Raw genomic sequence first — 17,726 nt, forward strand, 5'->3', positions numbered from 1 at the left:
AACATGTCATAACAGGTGTAATTCACCTAACTTTTGTGTGCCTAAACGTACACCCACTTTGTTAAAATATGTCGCTTTCCAAAAAATTTGCATTGCACAAAAAAAAAGCAATCTTGATATGTGCAAAAATTTGAACTGATATAAAAAAAATAAAATAAAAAATAAATATTCACATTCGGATTCAGCACCCCAAAATTACATAACAACAAGTACTTGCGTCAATGCAACACATTTTTTGTCGTTTCTCAGCATTCATACAAACTGCTCCTCTTCCAGTCAGATCCGGCGATTGCACTTGATCAAATAAAAAAAATAAAAATCACAACTAGAGTACTTTCCACGCTCCGGACTGAACTGTAAGATATGTGGGCCTCGCCGCTGTTCCCATAATCCCTCTGACACGGAGGCCAGACCGTTGGAGAACAGGCTGACAACACATCTGGCCTCAGTAAGCAGGATGATAGCGGGTGCGGCCAGATAGAGCCGATAGATCTCCGCTTCACTGAGTAGATTACAGAGAGAAGCCCGGATCAGACGGAGGGAAGAACAGAGCCGAAACAAAGGCGGGGGATGCGCGTCGTGATGTCTTTCAACAGGTCGAACAAACAAATTGCTTCCATTTGAACTCAAGAATTTCATGGGAAATTGCAAAAACATGCAGGTTGGGTTCATGAAAATGTGTGAATGTGGGGGGAAAATTATTAATGGATTGAACTCATTGGCTGGGCTGCCACTGACAGCGATAGATGGACATCTATGACCGTCAATGGCAGTCAATGAGTTGTTCCCAATTCTTTACTTTTTTCAATATCTTTTTTCCCCCTCAAAACTTATTTTTTTGCCTCTCAGGAGTGACCTTAATACTGTTTAGTTGTTGCGTGGAATGGGTCAACATGCTGTGAAGTTGTGTCAAAGAGCTCAAATTTGCATTAATTGTATTAAATTGATACACTGAGAATTTGTTTGATTGTAGAAACTGATTGATTAATCGAGTCTTGAATCATTTAAAACAAAATGGAGGGTACTGGTAATGTAATCACAACTAGTTTGGAGTGGATGTACATCAAGTTCAGTTACAGTGCATATAAATATTAGGGGTGTAACAATTAATTTGAGCTGGATTGATATACAGTGATGCCTTAACAGAACCCGCCGCGATAAGTGAAAAACCGCAAAGTAGCGCACAATTAAAAAAAAAAAAATGAGGGTGTGTGTTCAATGTATTTATTCAGATTTAGCATTGGAGATTTTTTTCCCAAAGTATAATAAAAAAAAAAAAAGTATATATATTTTAATAAATGTTTTTACTTACTTCAAATGTAATAATTATGATAAGTTTTAAACATGTTACTGTCCCGCCAAATTATTTTTAAACAAGAAGAGATTAGAAAATGTTTTTCTTCATTAATTCATTGAATAAGTCCACTCAAAACTGCTCACGCTGCTTACACACACACACAATGAGTTGCCACAGCAAGTAAAACGATGAATGACGCATGCGGCGCTTTTGAAGTTTGTGATTCTGGCAAGATAAAACACAAACATCTGTCAAACATCGTTAGCTTTAATAAGCACTATCAGTGCAGTGCAGGGAGTGAGCGAGAGTGAGACTACGCGATCGGCTTGGGACAGCTCATCTGTATTTTTTGGGGGGGGGGGGTCTGTGCTGGACTGAGGGCGTGAAGTTTGAAGCACAAAGTAGCGAGGGATCACTGTATCACTTTCTTAAAATGCTAAACATCGATTAATATAAATTAGATATGTTGTTTTGTGATAAAGAATAATTTTCAGTCAAATGTGTGATTTGTTTCAGCAACAAAATTGTCAAAAAGAACAAAATTTGTTGGTATTTTTTCATTGCTTCAAGTGGAATGGAACTCAATGTAAAGGCCCCAGGATCAAATTGAATCAAATCGTGGCAGACTGTAATACTGGCAAACATTAAGTCATAAAATTAGTGATATACACCTCTAATAACAACACGTCCTTCGGGATCAATTGGGTAAACAACAGTCCAATCAAATTGATCAAAACCCCCAAAAATCAGTCAATCTTGTCATATTGTAGATATGCCGTTTGTGAAAAAGAATGTTTTTCATTCAAATATCGGAAATGTTGCAACTATAAAACTGTTAAAAATGGCAAAATTTCTTTGTATTTGTTATTGATTTAGATGAAATGTAACTTGCTGTGTTAAAGGGATCCATGGATAGAAAGACTTGTAGTTGTGAAAAGATAAAGGTTATTATGAGTTAAAGTAATTTGATATTGAAACCCCTCTTGATGTTTTCGCTTTTACTTAACTATTAGGTCGCCTTTGTTGTCGATGTCACAGGGCGGTAACATCACATGGTTACGATGCAGAGATTCCGGAGTATGACTCTAGCGACATAAACATGTCATCTGTTCAGTTCTTTCAAACCCGAGAGGAACATTAAGGAGCATGACAGCACTGTTGATATTTCACAAAACGAGCGGGAAAAGCAAAATGAATAGGAAAGACGGGATGAGACGAGAGTAGGGAAATAAAAGCGGTGTTCCGCCAATATGTGCTACACCGGCGAAATGTCTACAAGAGGCAAATTTGACACCCAAAGTACTAACGTGCGCTTTCAGCTTGTTTTGTTAGATACGTACAGACAGAACGTACTAAAGATGCCTTAAGAAAATACTTAAACATAGCAATATCAAATAAGGATGGTTTAAATATGCTAATGTGGTCAACAGATCAACAAACTGCTTTAACGCTACCTCAAGAAAACAAAATGCTTAAAAGTATGAGAGGGAAACACACGCAAAAAGTATTCCGAGGCAATGAAAAGGTAATAAAACACTCAATAAAAACGCAAATAGTAAGTACTAGCCGCTTTTAACCGATGAGCGCATGTGTTGGAAGTCTCGCCGCATAGAAGGAATTGGAGTAACCTGGTAGTATTCGTCAAGTGACAGTGACAATGTGCATCATTACCCCGAGCGTCCATAAAACATGGCGCCCTCTGTAGGTCAAAACATGTACTAAACATTATAGATTTTTAAATCAATGGAAATATTGTATGTATTTATAATAACATATTTTAGTAAGAGAACAATTTTGCCTTATTAGAGCCTACAAGTCTTTAAGTCCGAGGTTCCCTTTAAATGCAAAAATTGTATTTTATCAAATAAATCAGCGGGCATTGAATCTAATCAAATTGTGACTGAGATGTCGGCAAATATTGTTAAAAGAATCATTATCGTATGTTATCGTCATGAAATTGGTCATTTACACCCCTAATAAACAATCTGCACAATCTTATTTAAAGCCAGTATTTTTTCTTTTTAATTCCTCTAATTTGTACACCTAATTGAAAAAAAAGGTGCATATTTAGTTAAGTTGTATTTTTTTTAACATAGATCAGCAAAACCTGGCATTTTAACAGGGGTGTGTAGACTTTTTATATCCACTGTACCTCCGCACACTCTGACTATAGCAAATGTAACACTGTAATGTAAGGAAAATGTTTAAAAATAATAATAACACTGACTCAATTATTAATCATTCATTTTCAACAATAACTCTGCTAAATACATCAGACCGTATGAACGTTTTGGATTTGTAAAAAAAAAAATTGTTGTATCTTTAAATAAATTAAATACATCTTTTCTGGTCATTTTCAAATTCCCCATCATTATACTGTTTCATGTCAAGACGGCGTTACGCAGACGAGAACAATTCAAGCACCCACAGATACACAAGTGTGAAAACATCCCACGTCGAGCTCCCCCCTGTAGAAAAAAACGTCCACGTGGGTTTTTGAAAAGAAACACTTGTGCCACGGCGCTTGTAAAATACTCCCTCGATGTGACACTTGTTTCGGCCTTGTGCGTACCCTTCGCCTCTCCGAATCTGCTTTTCTTCATGTGCAGGTAGTGGCGAGGAGAGTAAAGTGCATAGAAAAGGCTCCGTCCGGACGGTCCACCTGAAGCATGCGGGGCGGCCTCTCAATTGACGCTCTCCACTGAGCCTTGATGTTGCGGTTTCTTCACAATGAGAGAGTTTTGATGTTGCAGTGTAGAGTTGGATATGGAAAGCTGTTTGAGTCTTTATTCCATATCCTTGATAGCCACTTGAAGTCATTGGTTGCGATTGACAGCAATAGACTTCCTATTTGTTGGAAATAGGAGAAACTCAATTTTTCACCCAATTGTCTGGCTTCCATGAAATGGCTCACACATGGCGGCACATCGGCTGCTCTAAAATCAACTGACAGAGAATGAGTTGCAGTAACTAGTACAATTATATATCAACAGTAGTACTTGTAGTACAAAGTGTCAACTAAAGCGCAAATTTGCCTTTCTACAATAGTAACACGTGGTTGTCCTGTAATGATATCAATGATAACAAAGCAACGGAAGAACCTAGCAGTGTTACTAATGCAGCATAATTGTTTACGAGTAACGTTTAATTCTTTAATTAGATGCGTCTTACTCGTGTGGACCAAGAGTGGCTGCCAAGGATCTTGAATAAATGCTGAAACAGTTTCCACGGTGACCAATGTGCGAGAAACAAAATGTCCGCTGCTCGGTTGGGCCTCAGAATTGGGATTGGTCCATCTCGTCCAGCCAGGACGCAGGGCTGGTGGGGAAGTCAGGGTACCCCGTGCTGCTGCCTGTGGAGAGATCTGAGGTAGGCCCGCCCGCCATAGCCCTCAGAGCCTGGCCCACGCCGCCCGGCCCGCCCGGCACCCCCAGAGCGTCCATGGTGAATGCCAGGTTGTTGAGGAGCGGGGTGTGGCCGGGGAGGGAGGTGATGGAGGAGGGCGACTGCGGGAGGCCGTAGGGGCTACCGGCGCGGATGTCGTGGTACGCTTGGGCAGCCGCGTCCACCGAAAAACTGCCGTTTAGCGCCGCGCCACTCGTCATGTCGCTAACGCTACCATACAAACCGTTGGCATGGCCAAGGTCAGAGAGAACCTGGTCATCTGTGGGCAAAAATCACAATTTGTTTTTTTTTTTCAATTTTTTTATTGTTACCTTACCTCATTGGCTGCCATTGACAGCGCTAGACTTCCAATGCATTTGACAGCTAGCACCATCGATTGCAACTAAAGACTTAAAATGCAAGGTTAAGTTACCTCGAAAGCTCAACTCGCTGTCACTTATTCCCGCGTCATCCGCTGAGCTCTCTTTCTCCACTTTGGATCCTCCTCGGCTGCGTTTAACACTTTTGTAAAACTGAGTCCAGCGATGGCGACCCGCATCTTTTTTTAAACGCTTTTCCTTCGCTCGGCGGTTCTGGAACCAAACCTGACAAGAATGAAAATCAAAATGACTTTGCTGTGTTTTCATTACACCTAAAATTTCCCAAAACCCAAATATCCTAATGAAAATGCCTTTCAATATACTGCCAAACAATATGACGCTTTCATGTTAAAAAAAAAAAAATCCTTCAATGAAAATTTACAGCTGCAAATAAGTATTTAAACACCTGAGAAAAGGACTGTTAACTCATTTGCTCCCAGAAACGTATAAATAAGTTCTATTTTTGTTTCAGTGTCCCAAAGACGTTTTTATCAAAAAAGACATCTCTGGGTTCTGATTCAATTAAGGTCCAAAGCACAAAGCTGAAAATCCATTAAAAAGCTATAAAACTGGCTACTGCATGGCAGTAGCGCATTTGGTAAGACCCGCAACCCGATTCAACGGCAACGAATGGCCAAACCGCACAGCTGGGGCGCCGGCTGAAGACAACAGAAAGGATGCCAGGCGGCGGACGACCCAGCAGAACGACCGGGACCAATAGTGCAGCGGGCGATGCCTTTGAGTCTTTGCTGCTCGTAAGCAGAGCCCGCAGAGACAAAAAAAAATTCATCTTTATGAGACAGACAGCGATGAGGTAATAATTTAACCGGCTGTCGCGGCCAGAACAGCATCATCTTTCAGTTAGTTATGTGTAAATACAGTGCCTTGCAAAAGTATTCGGCCCCCTTGAACCTTGCAACCTTTCGCCACATTTCAGGCTTCAAACATAAAGATATAAAATTTTAATTTTTTGTTAAGAATCAACAACAAGTGGGACACAATCGTGAAGTGGAACAAAATTTATTGGATAATTTAAACTTTTTTAACAAATGAAAAAACTGAAAAGTGGGGCGTGCAATATTGTTCGGCCCCCTTGCGTTAATACTTTGTAGCGCCACCTTTTGCTCCAATTACAGCTGCAAGTCGCTTGGGGTATGTTTCTATCAGTTTTGCACATCGAGAGACTGACATTCTTGCCCATTCTTCCTTGCAAAACAGCTCGAGCTCAGTGAGGTTGGATGGAGAGTGTTTGTGAACAGCAGTCTTCAGCTCTTTCCACAGATTCTCAATTGGATTCAGGTCTGGACTTTGACTTGGCCATTCTAACACCTGGATACGTTTATTTTTGAACCATTCCATTGTAGATTTGGCTTTATGTTTTGGATCATTGTCCTGTTGGAAGATAAGTCTCCGTCCCAGTCTCAGGTCTTGTGCAGATACCAACAGGTTTTCTTCCAGAATGTTCCTGTATTTGGCTGCATCCATCTTCCCGTCAATTTTAACCATCTTCCCTGTCCCTGCTGAAGAAAAGCAGGCCCAAACCATGATGCTGCCACCACCATGTTTGACAGTGGGGATGGTGTGTTCAGGGTGATGAGCTGTGTTGCTTTTACGCCAAACATATCGTTTTGCATTGTGGCCAAAAAGTTCAATTTTGGTTTCATCTGACCAGAGCACCTTCTTCCACATGTTTGGTGTGTCTCCCAGGTGGCTTGTGGCAAACTTTAAACGAGACTTTTTATGGATATCTTTGAGAAATGGCTTCCTTCTTGCCACTCTTCCATAAAGGCCAGATTTGTGCAGTGTACGACTGATTGTTGTCCTATGGACAGACTCTCCCACCTCAGCTGTAAATCTCTGCAGTTCATCCAGAGTGATCATGGGCCTCTTGGCTGCATCTCTGATCAGTTTTCTCCTTGTTTGAGAAGAAAGTTTGGAAGGACGGCCGGGTCTTGGTAGATTTGCAGTGGTCTGATGTTCCTTCCATTTCAATATGATGGCTTGCACAGTGCTCCTTGAGATGTTTAAAGCTTGGGAAATCTTTTTGTATCCAAATCCGGCTTTAAACTTCTCCACAACAGTATCTCGGACCCGCCTGGTGTGTTCCTTGGTTTTCATAATGCTCTCTGCACTTTAAACAGAACCCTGAGACTATCACAGAGCAGGTGCATTTATACGGAGACTTGATTACACATAGGTGGATTCTATTTATCATCATCGGTCATTTAGGACAACATTGGATCATTAAGAGATCCTCACTGAACTTCTGGAGTGAGTTTACTGCACTGAAAGTAAAGGGGCCGAATAATATTGCACGCCCCACTTTTCAGTTTTTTATTCATTAAAAAAGTTTAAATTATCCAATAAATGTTGTTCCACTTCACGATTGTGTCCCACTTGTTGTTGATTCTTGACAAAAAAAATTAAATTTCATATCTTTATGTTTGAAACCTGAAATGTGGCGAAAGGTTGCAAGATTCAAGGGGGCCGAATACTTTTGCAAGGCACTGTAAATTGTTACTTTTCTATCAAAAGCTTTATTTGTGTTGTTTTTATCTTATTTTGTAAAAGGAAAACATTATTCAGATGTTTGGGATTAACTAAAAACAAAAAATAGCTGTGTTAAAGTCAAAGTTATGTTTGAAATGTATGCTTTCACAAAAAGCTCAATTTCTAAATTTTTTTCATCAGAAATTGGAAAATTGCTCAAACTAAGCTATTTTCTAATATTGATTTCTAAAGAACGGAAAAATATATGAACTAACTTTTTTCTGCTGAAAGAAGAGAGTCTAATCTTTCTTCTGGTGGGTTCCATGTTTATATAGCAATATAATAGAATTTTCTGTGGGCCTTGCAAAATCAGTCAAAATCCAGTAAAACGGCCGGGAGCGAAGGGCCTTGCTCCGGTGAAAATGGCTGGGAGTGAATGAGTTAATATTTGGTACATTAGCCTACAGAGGTTAAACGTTTCCTGTAGTTTTTCACCAGGTTTTTACACACTGCAGGAGAGATCTTTGCCACCCATCGGTCAGGTGTCTGGGCTGTTGCTGAGAAACACGGAGTTTGAGCCCCCTCCAAAAGTTTTTTTTGATCAGATTTAGCTCTGGAGACCGGCTATGCTAGAACTAGTTGTACTTCTTACGGAGCCAGTCCTTGGTTTTCCTGGCTGTGTGCTTCAGTGTCATTGTCATGCTGTAAGACCCAGGCACGAGCCATTTTCAATGCTCTGACTAAAGGAAGTAGGTTGTGCACCAAAATCTCACAATATAGAGCCCCAGTCCTCCTCTCTTTATTATAGTGCACTCATCCTGTCCCATGCACAGAAAAAACACTCCCAAAGCATGATAGTACCACCCCCATGCTTCACAGTAGGGATGGTGTTCTTGAGCTAGTACTCATCATTCTTCTTCCTCCAAACAAGGTTAGTGGAATTATTACCAAAAAGATCTATTTTACTCTCATCTGACCACAAAACTTGCACCCATGACTCCTCTGCAACATCCAAATGGTTACGGGCAAACTTAGGACGGGCCTTGCCATGTGCTGGTTTAAGCAGGGGATCCTTCCGTGCAATGCATGATTTCAAACCATGACGTCTAGTGTATTAACAACAGTAACCTTGGAAACGGTGGTCCCAGCTCTTTTCAGATCATTTACCAACTCCTGTCGTGTAGTTCTGGGCTGATTCCTGACCTTTCTTAGGATAATTGAGACACCACGCAGTGATATCTTACATGGGGCTCAACTCCGATTGAGACTGACCATCATGTTTCGCTTCTTCCATTTTCTAATGATTGCTCCAACAGTGGACATTTTTTCACAGAGCCGCTTGGCAATTGCTCCTTTCTAGCCTTGTGGGGGTGGAAAATTTTGTCTTTGGACAGTTCTTTGGTCTTGACCAGTTTGAGTCTTACTGAATGTATGGGGTGGACAGGTGTCTTTATGCTGCCATCGACCTTAAAACAAGTGCATCTGATGGACTTTTAATAGGCAGACCAACAGGTCTTTCAGTGTCAGGATTTTAGCTGATAGACAAGGTGTTCAAATACCTATTTGCAGCTGTATCACACAAACAATTTGTTAAAAAATCATACATAGTGATTTCTGGATTTTTTATTTTTTTTTCCGTTTTACATCTCTGACAGTGGACATGCACCTACGATAAAAATTTCAGACTCCTCCATGATTTCTTAGCGGGAGAACATGCAAAATAGCAGGGTGTTCAAATACTTGTTTCTTCACTGTTTACAGGCCGAAAGTCAAATGACCTCATTCGTGCGTTTTCTTTATTTTCATGATTATTAACATTGTAAATTCTCACTGAAGTTAGTAAGTAGTACTATGAATTAACATGTGTGGAATTACAGTGGGGCAAATAAGTATTTAGTCAACCACTAATTGTGCAAGTTCTCCCACTTAAAAATATTAGAGAGGCCTGTAATTGTCAACATGGGTAAACCTCGACTATGAGAGACAGAATGCCCTCTATTATTGAGAATGACATTGTTTGATTTTTTAAGAATTTATTTGCAAATCATGGTGGAAAATAAGTGTTTGGTCAATACCAAAAGTTCATCTCCATACTTTGTTATGTTCCCTTTGTTGGCAATAATGGAGGCCAAACGTTTTCTGTAACTCTTCACAAGCTTTTCGCACACTGTTGCTGGTATTTTGGCCCATTCCTCCATGGAGATCTCCTCTAGAGCAGTGATGTTTTGGGGCTGTCATTGGGCAACACAGACTTTCAATTCCCTTCACAGATTTTCTATAGGGTTGAGATCTGGAGACTGGCTAGGCCACTCCAGGACCTTGAAATGCTTCTTTCGAAGCCACTCCTTTGTTGCCCTGGCTGTGTGTTTGGGATCATTGTCATGCTGAAAGACCCAGCCACGTCTCATCTTCAATGCCCTTGCTGACGGAAGGAGATTTTCACTCAAAATCTCTTGATACATGGCCCCATTCATTCTTTCCTTTACACAGATCAGTCGTCCTAGTCCCTTTGCAGAAAAACGGCCCCAAAGCATGATGTTTCCACCCCCATGCTTCACAGTGGGTATGGTGTTCTTCGGATGCAATTCAGTATTCTTTCTCCTCCAAACAAAAGAACCAGTGTTTCTACAAAAAGTTCTATTTTGGTTTCATCTTACCATAACACATTCCCAGTCCTCTTCTGGATCATCCAAATGCTCTCTAGCGAACTGCAGACGGGCCTGGACGTGTAATTTCTTCAGCAGGGGGACACGTCTGGCAGTGCAGGATTTGAGTCCCTGGCGGCGCATTGTGTTACTGATAGTAGCCTTTGTTACTGTGGTCCCAGCTCTCTTTAGGTCATTCACTAGGTCCCCCCGTGTGGTTCTGGGATTTTTGCTCACCGTTCTTGTTATCATTTTGACGCCACGGGGTGAGATCTTGCATGAAGCCCCAGATCGAGGGAGCTTATCAGTGGTCTTGTGTGTCTTCCATTTTCTAATAATTGCTCCCACAGTTGATTTCTTTACACCAAGCGTTTTACCTATTGCAGATTCAGTCTTCCCAACCTGGTGCAGGTCTACAATTTTGTCTCTGGTGTCCTTTGACAGCTCTTTGGTCTTGGCCATAGTGGAGTTTGGAGTGTGACTGACTGGAGTGGTGGACAGGTGTCTTTTATACCGATAATGAGTTAAAACAGGTTCCATTAATACAGGTAACGAGTGGAGCCTCGTTAGACTTCATTAGAAGAAGTTAGACCTCTTTGACAGCCAGAGATCTTGCTTGTTTGTTGGTGACCAAATACTTATTTTCCACTCTAATTTGGAAATAAATTCTTTAAAAATCAAACAATGTGATTTTCTGTTTTTTTCCCACATTCTCTCATGGTTGAGGTTTACCCATATTGACAATTACAGACCTCTCTAATCTTTTCAAGTAGGAGAACTTGCACAATTGGTGGTTGACTAAATACCTATTTGCCCCACTGTATGTACTTAGCAAAAAATAGGTGATATATCTAAAAACGAAAAATATTATAGTTAGTATCTTCAAAAACACGACTCTATGCTTTGATTCCTTTTTTGCACACACCTGCTATTCTTTTGATGAGTTTCATGAGGAAGTCACCTAAAATGTTTTTTGACTTCACAGGTGTGCCTTTTCAGCTTTAGTTAGTGAAGTTTATTGCTTTATCAATGGGGTTGGGACTTTCATTTGTGTTGCATTGAATTAACTTTTGGCCTGTACTGTATATATAAACAAATAAAAAAATACGACGTTGACAGTGATAGACATCCAATCCATTTGAATTTGCAGTATATGACTTCGGTAAACAGGAATGTTTGAGGCTTCGGCACTGTCCCCTTACCTGCACGACTCTCATGTCAAGGCCCGTCTCGGAGGAAAGTTGCTCTCTGACATGTCGTGCTGGCTTAGGGGAATTCTTGTAGGCACTTTTGAGGGTCTCCAACTGCTTGGCCGTGATGGTGGTCCTCGGTCGCTTGGTCCCTGCCTCAGAATCATCTGAACAATATGGACGGCACAAGTAGGTTATAGATCGTCAGGTGTGCCGGGAGAAGTTATTCAATATTGCTTTTTTTTTTTTTTTTTGTTTAGATCGTCGGGCGGAGTTGCAGTAGGAAAGAAAGAGTAGGTAGAAGGTTGCGGTGTTGTGCAAATGAGCAAGAAATTGCTCGTGTTGCGTTCAAGAAATGCTCAGATTTCTAGCCATCAGCCACCTTGCTGTCCGCGACAATGTGGACCCCAGCACGTCTACTGTACATCATTTGATTCGAGTCGCCAAGTGTCAATATTAGGGCTGTCAAATTTATCGCGTTTAACAGGCGGGAATTATTTTTAGAAATTAATCACGTTAAAATGTTTGACACAATTAATGCATGCACGGAATGACCCGTTCATGCGTTGCCTCAAACGGTTTACAGTGACGCCGTTTTAGCACACTGGGAGCAAAAAGGCAGAGAAATGCGAGTGGACCCAGGCATTCATTGATGATCAGACCATCTTTTTTTTTACACGCTTAATTGAATACAACGCAGAACATACTGTATACCATTTGCAACCACTACCGACAGTCATGGTTGCCCAACTTCCCAACATGCATTTGGGCGAAGCAGGAGACGTTGTTTTCTTAACACGCTTAATTAAAACCAACGCAGAACATACTGGATACCATTTGCAGCCACCACTGACAGTCATGGTTGCCGAACTTCCCATCATACATTTGGGCAGAGCAGGAGACGATCTTTTTCTTAACCATTAATTCAACACAACGCAGACAATATTGTATACCATTTGCAGACACTACTGACAGTCATGATTGCACAACTTCCCAGCATGCATTTGGGCGCAGCAGGAGACAATAAGTTTCTTAAAACGCCTAATTGAACATAAGGCAGAACATACTGTATACCATTTGCAGCCACCACTGACAGTCTTGGTTGCCCAACTTCCCATCATGCATTTGGGTGGAAAAGTTAAGTGGCTTCAGTATCATTTAGTGAAAGCACAACAAAAATAACATTCCTATCTCTCAAAAAAATAATGTTCACAAAAAGAAAAGCGCTCAATGCAAAGAGAACTGTCATTCCCAATCAAAATAGTTATGCAAAATACACATCAAACTTACTCTGACTTTGCCTTGGCTGGATCTGTAATTAAATTTAAAACTCGCCATTGACACCTTGTGGTGTATTTTCAATCACTACTTTACTTATCTTTCCATTCCAACAATAATTTACAGAAAAATATGGCATATTTTAGAGATGGTTTGAATTGCGATTAATTACGATTAATTAATTCTTAAGCTGTGATTAATTCGATTAAAAATTTTAATTGCTTGACAGCCCTAGTCAATATACATGAAAGTGTCCATTCCATTTCATCCATATGTGAGACCGTCAATACTCCCCCTGTGTTTTATTCCAACACACAGCAGTTCTTGAACGCGACACGAGCAGTTGCATTTGCCCTCGTTCAAAACAAGTCGATGGATTATTTTGTTCACCTCTGTGAAAACATAGAGACATTTTTTTGAGAAAAACTACAAAGGTAAATGAGAAAGCCCTCAAAGCTAGTTACCTTGTCGCTGAACTTGTTGCTAAATCCAAAATGTCGCATTCTTTGGCAGAAACAATACTACCTGCATTCAAAGCCATTGTCAGCAAGACGCTTGCCCCGATGCAATTACAGACATTGCTAAAGTCCCCCTGTCTGACAATTCTGAGCTTTTCAAGCCTAACTGCTATAAAAAAAAAAAAAAGAAAAAAACAGTGCGAGAATAAGAGCTGTTGACAAAGATGCCTGCCAGCATATCGGCTTTGTGTTCATCCATACAGGCTCAAGTTTCACACTGAGTAAGTATAAATATTGAGAAATTATTTTATAATTAAATATACTGTACAGAAAGTAATTTTGGAACATTTTTGGTTTGTGGTGTGCCACAAGATTTTTTCCGATGTAAAAACATGCCGTTACTCAGAAAAGGTTGAAAAACACTGGGTTAGTGATTGGTGTGTGCATACTTGTGTATCAATGTTTATATTTAACTTAATAGATTGGAACTCAACACAGAATGCAAATGTGAACTAGTAAAAGTCTTGAGGTTTATGTTTTAATAATATCACTACCAATTAAAAATATTAACCCACTGGCTGCGATTGACGACACTAGTCCAATCCGTTTTGACTGGGATGGCTAGAAGTGATTGTTCGAGAAGAGTGGTCAATCAATTTCATAACCAATTCGTTGTCGATTAGTTAATTAACCCTTTTATGCACGAAATATGATTTTTTTTTTTTTTTAACCCATAAAGGGTCCCCTTCCAACTCATTGACTGCCAATGATGGGTTATTTCATTCGCCCCTCCCAGTTGAAATGGATTGGATGTCTAGCACTGTCAATGGCACTGAACAATGAGCATTAACTGCCAGTTCTCCCAGTTTAAATGAATTGGATGACTATCGCCTCAAAGGCATGCAAGGGATTAAATACTTTTTTTCCCCCTAAAATCTGCTTTACAGTTACTTGCAGTGTTGTTAATAAAGGCGTTAGAGTATAACAGCGTTACTACGGCGTTTTTTTGTTTTTCAGTATTGCGTAATCTAATTAATTACTTTTCCCATCTTTGTAATGCCGTTACCGTTACTGAGGATGTGAAGGAGCATGTTAGCGTTACTAAAATTTGGTTAAATGAACCGCTTGTTGTCTGATTTTGTCACAGCGGTCTGGGAGGTACCGGGGTTGGTGACGCAAATGCGACGCTAGGTGGCTCGGAACATTAGTATAGCATTTGCGTTAGCATTAGCATTTAGCGTGGCGAATGTCGTCTGAAACTCTCGGGCAACTCTTTTTCATACAGTTTGTGGCGTCCAGCTGGGTACAATTAATTGATAATAATGTACTGTTTTCCTATTGAGTATGCATTATCATCACCAAATTGGCATTATCCCTGTAGATGCTACAATATAATAATATATTTATTATTACTATTACCAAATACAGCCACTTTCCCCAAACTTTTCTTGAATGACGTATCCATGAATCTTGTGTGATGTTTGTCAATCAAAACAACTAGAGCAAAGACAGGAGATGCAGGATATTCAGAGCCTCACCTGCATATTGAAAAATATATCTACAGTGATCCCTCCCTACTTCGCGCCCTCAGTCCATCGCGGATTTTTCTTCAATTAAAAAAAAAAACACAAAAAAAACGTTGAGCTGTCCCAAGCCGATCGCGTAGTCTCACCCTCCCTCCCTCTCTCTCCCAGCTCTTTGATGGTCAGGCAGTGAGTGCACTGGAGTTGCTTATTATGATAAACGATGATTGACAGACGTGGAAAATCGCTTCTCTGGCAAGATCAAAACGCCGCATGCATCAATCACATGTTTAACTTCTTAAACAGTTGCTGTGGCAACTCATTGTGTGAAAGTGAGCGGATTTGAGTGGACTTACTCAATGAAGGATTAACAAAGCCAAGCATTTTTCTGATTGATTCTTGTTTAAAAATAATTCGGCGGGACAGTAGCATGTTTCAATCTTATCATAATTATTACATTTGAAGTGCTTGAAAGCAAATATACAGTATATATATATATATATATACACACACACATACAGTGCCTTGCAAAAGTATTCGGCCCCCTTGAACCTTGCAACCTTTCGCCACATTTCAGGCTTCAAACATAAAGATATAAAATTTTAATTTTTTTGTCAAGAATCAACAACAAGTGGGACACAATCTTGAAGTGGAACAAAATTTATTGGATAATTTAAACTTTTTTAACAAATAAAAAACTGAAAAATGGGGCGTGCAATATTTTTTGGCCCCCTTGCGTTAATACTTTGTAGCGCCACCTTTTGCTCCAATTACAGCTGCAAGTCGCTTGGGGTATGTTTCTATCAGTTTTGCACATCGAGAGACTGACATTCTTGCCCATTCTTCCTTGCAAAACAGCTCGAGCTCAGTGAGGTTGGATGGAGAGTGTTTGTGAACAGCAGTCTTCAGCTCTTTCCACAGATTCTCGATTGGATTCAGGTCTGGACTTTGACTTGGCCATTCTAACACCTGGATACGTTTATTTTTGGACCATTCCATTGTAGATTTGGCTTTATGTTTTGGATCATTGTCCTGTTGGAAGATAAACCTCCGTCCCAGTCTCAGGTCTTGTGCAGATACCAACAGGTTTTCTTCCAGAATGTTCCTGTATTTGGCTGCATCCATCTTCCCTGTCCCTGCTGAAGAAAAGCAGGCCCAAACCATGATGCTGCCACCACCATGTTTGACAGTGGGGATGGTGTGTTCAGGGTGATGAGCTGTGTTGCTTTTACGCCAAACATATCGTTTTGCATTGTGGCCAAAAAGTTCAATTTTGGTTTCATCTGACCAGAGCACCTTCTTCCACATGTTTGGTGTGTCTCCCAGGTGGCTTGTGGCAAACTTTAAACGAGACTTTTTATGGATATCTTTGAGAAATGGCTTTCTTCTTGCCACTCTTCCATAAAGGCCAGATTTGTGCAGTGTACGACTGATTGTTGTCCTATGGACAGACTCTCCCACCTCAGCTGTAGATCTCTGCAGTTCATCCAGAGTGATCATGGGCCTCTTGGCTGCATCTCTGATCAGTTTTCTCCTTGTTTGAGAAGAAAGTTTGGATGGACGGCCGGGTCTTGGTAGATTTGCAGTGGTCTGATGCTCCTTCCATTTCAATATGATGGCTTGCACAGTGCTCCTTGAGATGTTTAAAGCTTGAGAAATCTTTTTGTATCCAAATCCGGCTTTAAACTTCTCCACAACAGTATCTCGGACCTGCCTGGTGTGTTCCTTGGTTTTCATAATGCTCTCTGCACTTTAAACAGACCCTGAGACTATCACAGAGCAGGTGCATTTATACAGAGACTTGATTACACACAGGTGGATTCTATTTATCATCGTCGGTCATTTAGGACAACATTGGATCATTCAGAGATCCTCACTGAACTTCTGGAGTGAGTTTGCTGCACTGAAAGTAAAGGGGACGAATAATATTGCACGCCCCACTTTTCAGTTTTTTATTTGTTAAAAAAGTTTAAATTATCCAATAAATGTTGTTCCACTTCACGATTGTGTCCCACTTGTTGTTGATTCTTGACAAAAAAATTAAATTTCATATCTTTATGTTTGAAGCCTGAAATGTGGCGAAAGGTTGCAAGATTCAAGGGGGCCGAATACTTTTGCAAGGCACTGTATATACATATATATATATACAGTATATGGCACAGACAAGGCTGAAAAAGCAGTTTCTGTATTTTATGCCAAAAGAACTGTTGTGTTTGATAGAACAATCTGTCTATATAAGAGATTCAGATTCATGGCACATTAAGCCACCGAACTACTTTTAATTGGTCCGTTTTACCCTGGGAACCCCCGTTTACAGACGTCGCGCAACAGCTTTTGTTTCAACCCAGCGATAAAACAAAGGTAATTAATTATATTTATTATTCAAAATGTCATTTTTAGCTTAGAATCATTAATTTATGTCTAATATTTTGTTTGAAAAAAAAAAAAAAAGACTTTAAAATATTTTTCACTTGCATGTTTTAAACTTTTAAACAAATTACGTCACAATGAAAAAAATGGTGTCTGTAAAAAAGTCTCGGATATCTACCTCATAACTATCACTTGATTGTATTTTTTCGTTACTGTCACATTTTCTCCGATATGTTAGATGATAAATAATCGATCCAAAAAAAAAAAAAAAAAAAAAAATTTAAAAGGGTAAATATATGAAAAAGAAAATCTCGACCACTCCTTGATGTCTGTGATTTCTGCATCGCGACCCTTGTGATATTACCATGTTTTTACCATAAAATCCCCCCGAAATCCAGTTGTGGCCATTCACAGCTGTGTCTTGATGCATGCTACATGGAGTTTTTGGATCGAAACAAAGTAAGTACACGATAATATCTCGTTAAAGTCATTGGCATCTGTAATTCTGCTTTCGCGTGCTCTCACCCCCAGATAGGGTTTTGCCGTTTAATTTTTTTCCCTTTTTTTTTTAAATGCCCTCCCGTTCAAAACTTTTCTTTCCCCAGAAAATTGAGATTATAAGCTTTCCAATGATGTATCACACATGCATATATGACAATTTTTAAGTTTGGCCAAATTGGGGGTCTCAGAACGGAACTTCAAGTCACCTGA

General features: G+C 40.0%; 1 protein-coding gene across 3 annotated transcripts in view; it reads right to left on the reverse strand.

Annotated features, from left to right (window-relative positions):
• Window positions 1–1,652: 1,652 nt before the first annotated feature.
• lhx4 (LIM homeobox 4) overlaps window positions 1,653–17,726 on the reverse strand; it is a 46,342-nt gene continuing 30,268 nt past the window's right edge. For all 3 annotated transcript variants that reach the window (XM_057841561.1, XM_057841562.1, XM_057841560.1), the window contains 3 exons: window positions 11,399–11,553; window positions 5,115–5,286; window positions 1,653–4,961 (listed from right to left, as the gene is read on the reverse strand). In XM_057841561.1, coding sequence (XP_057697544.1) covers window positions 4,573–4,961; window positions 5,115–5,286; window positions 11,399–11,553 — 716 coding nt within the window. In that variant the 3' untranslated portion in view covers window positions 1,653–4,572. The remainder of the gene's footprint in view (window positions 4,962–5,114; window positions 5,287–11,398; window positions 11,554–17,726) is intronic.

Source organism: Corythoichthys intestinalis, chromosome 7 (assembly GCF_030265065.1).
Source record: "Corythoichthys intestinalis isolate RoL2023-P3 chromosome 7, ASM3026506v1, whole genome shotgun sequence".
NCBI classification, from domain to species: domain Eukaryota; kingdom Metazoa; phylum Chordata; class Actinopteri; order Syngnathiformes; family Syngnathidae; genus Corythoichthys; species Corythoichthys intestinalis.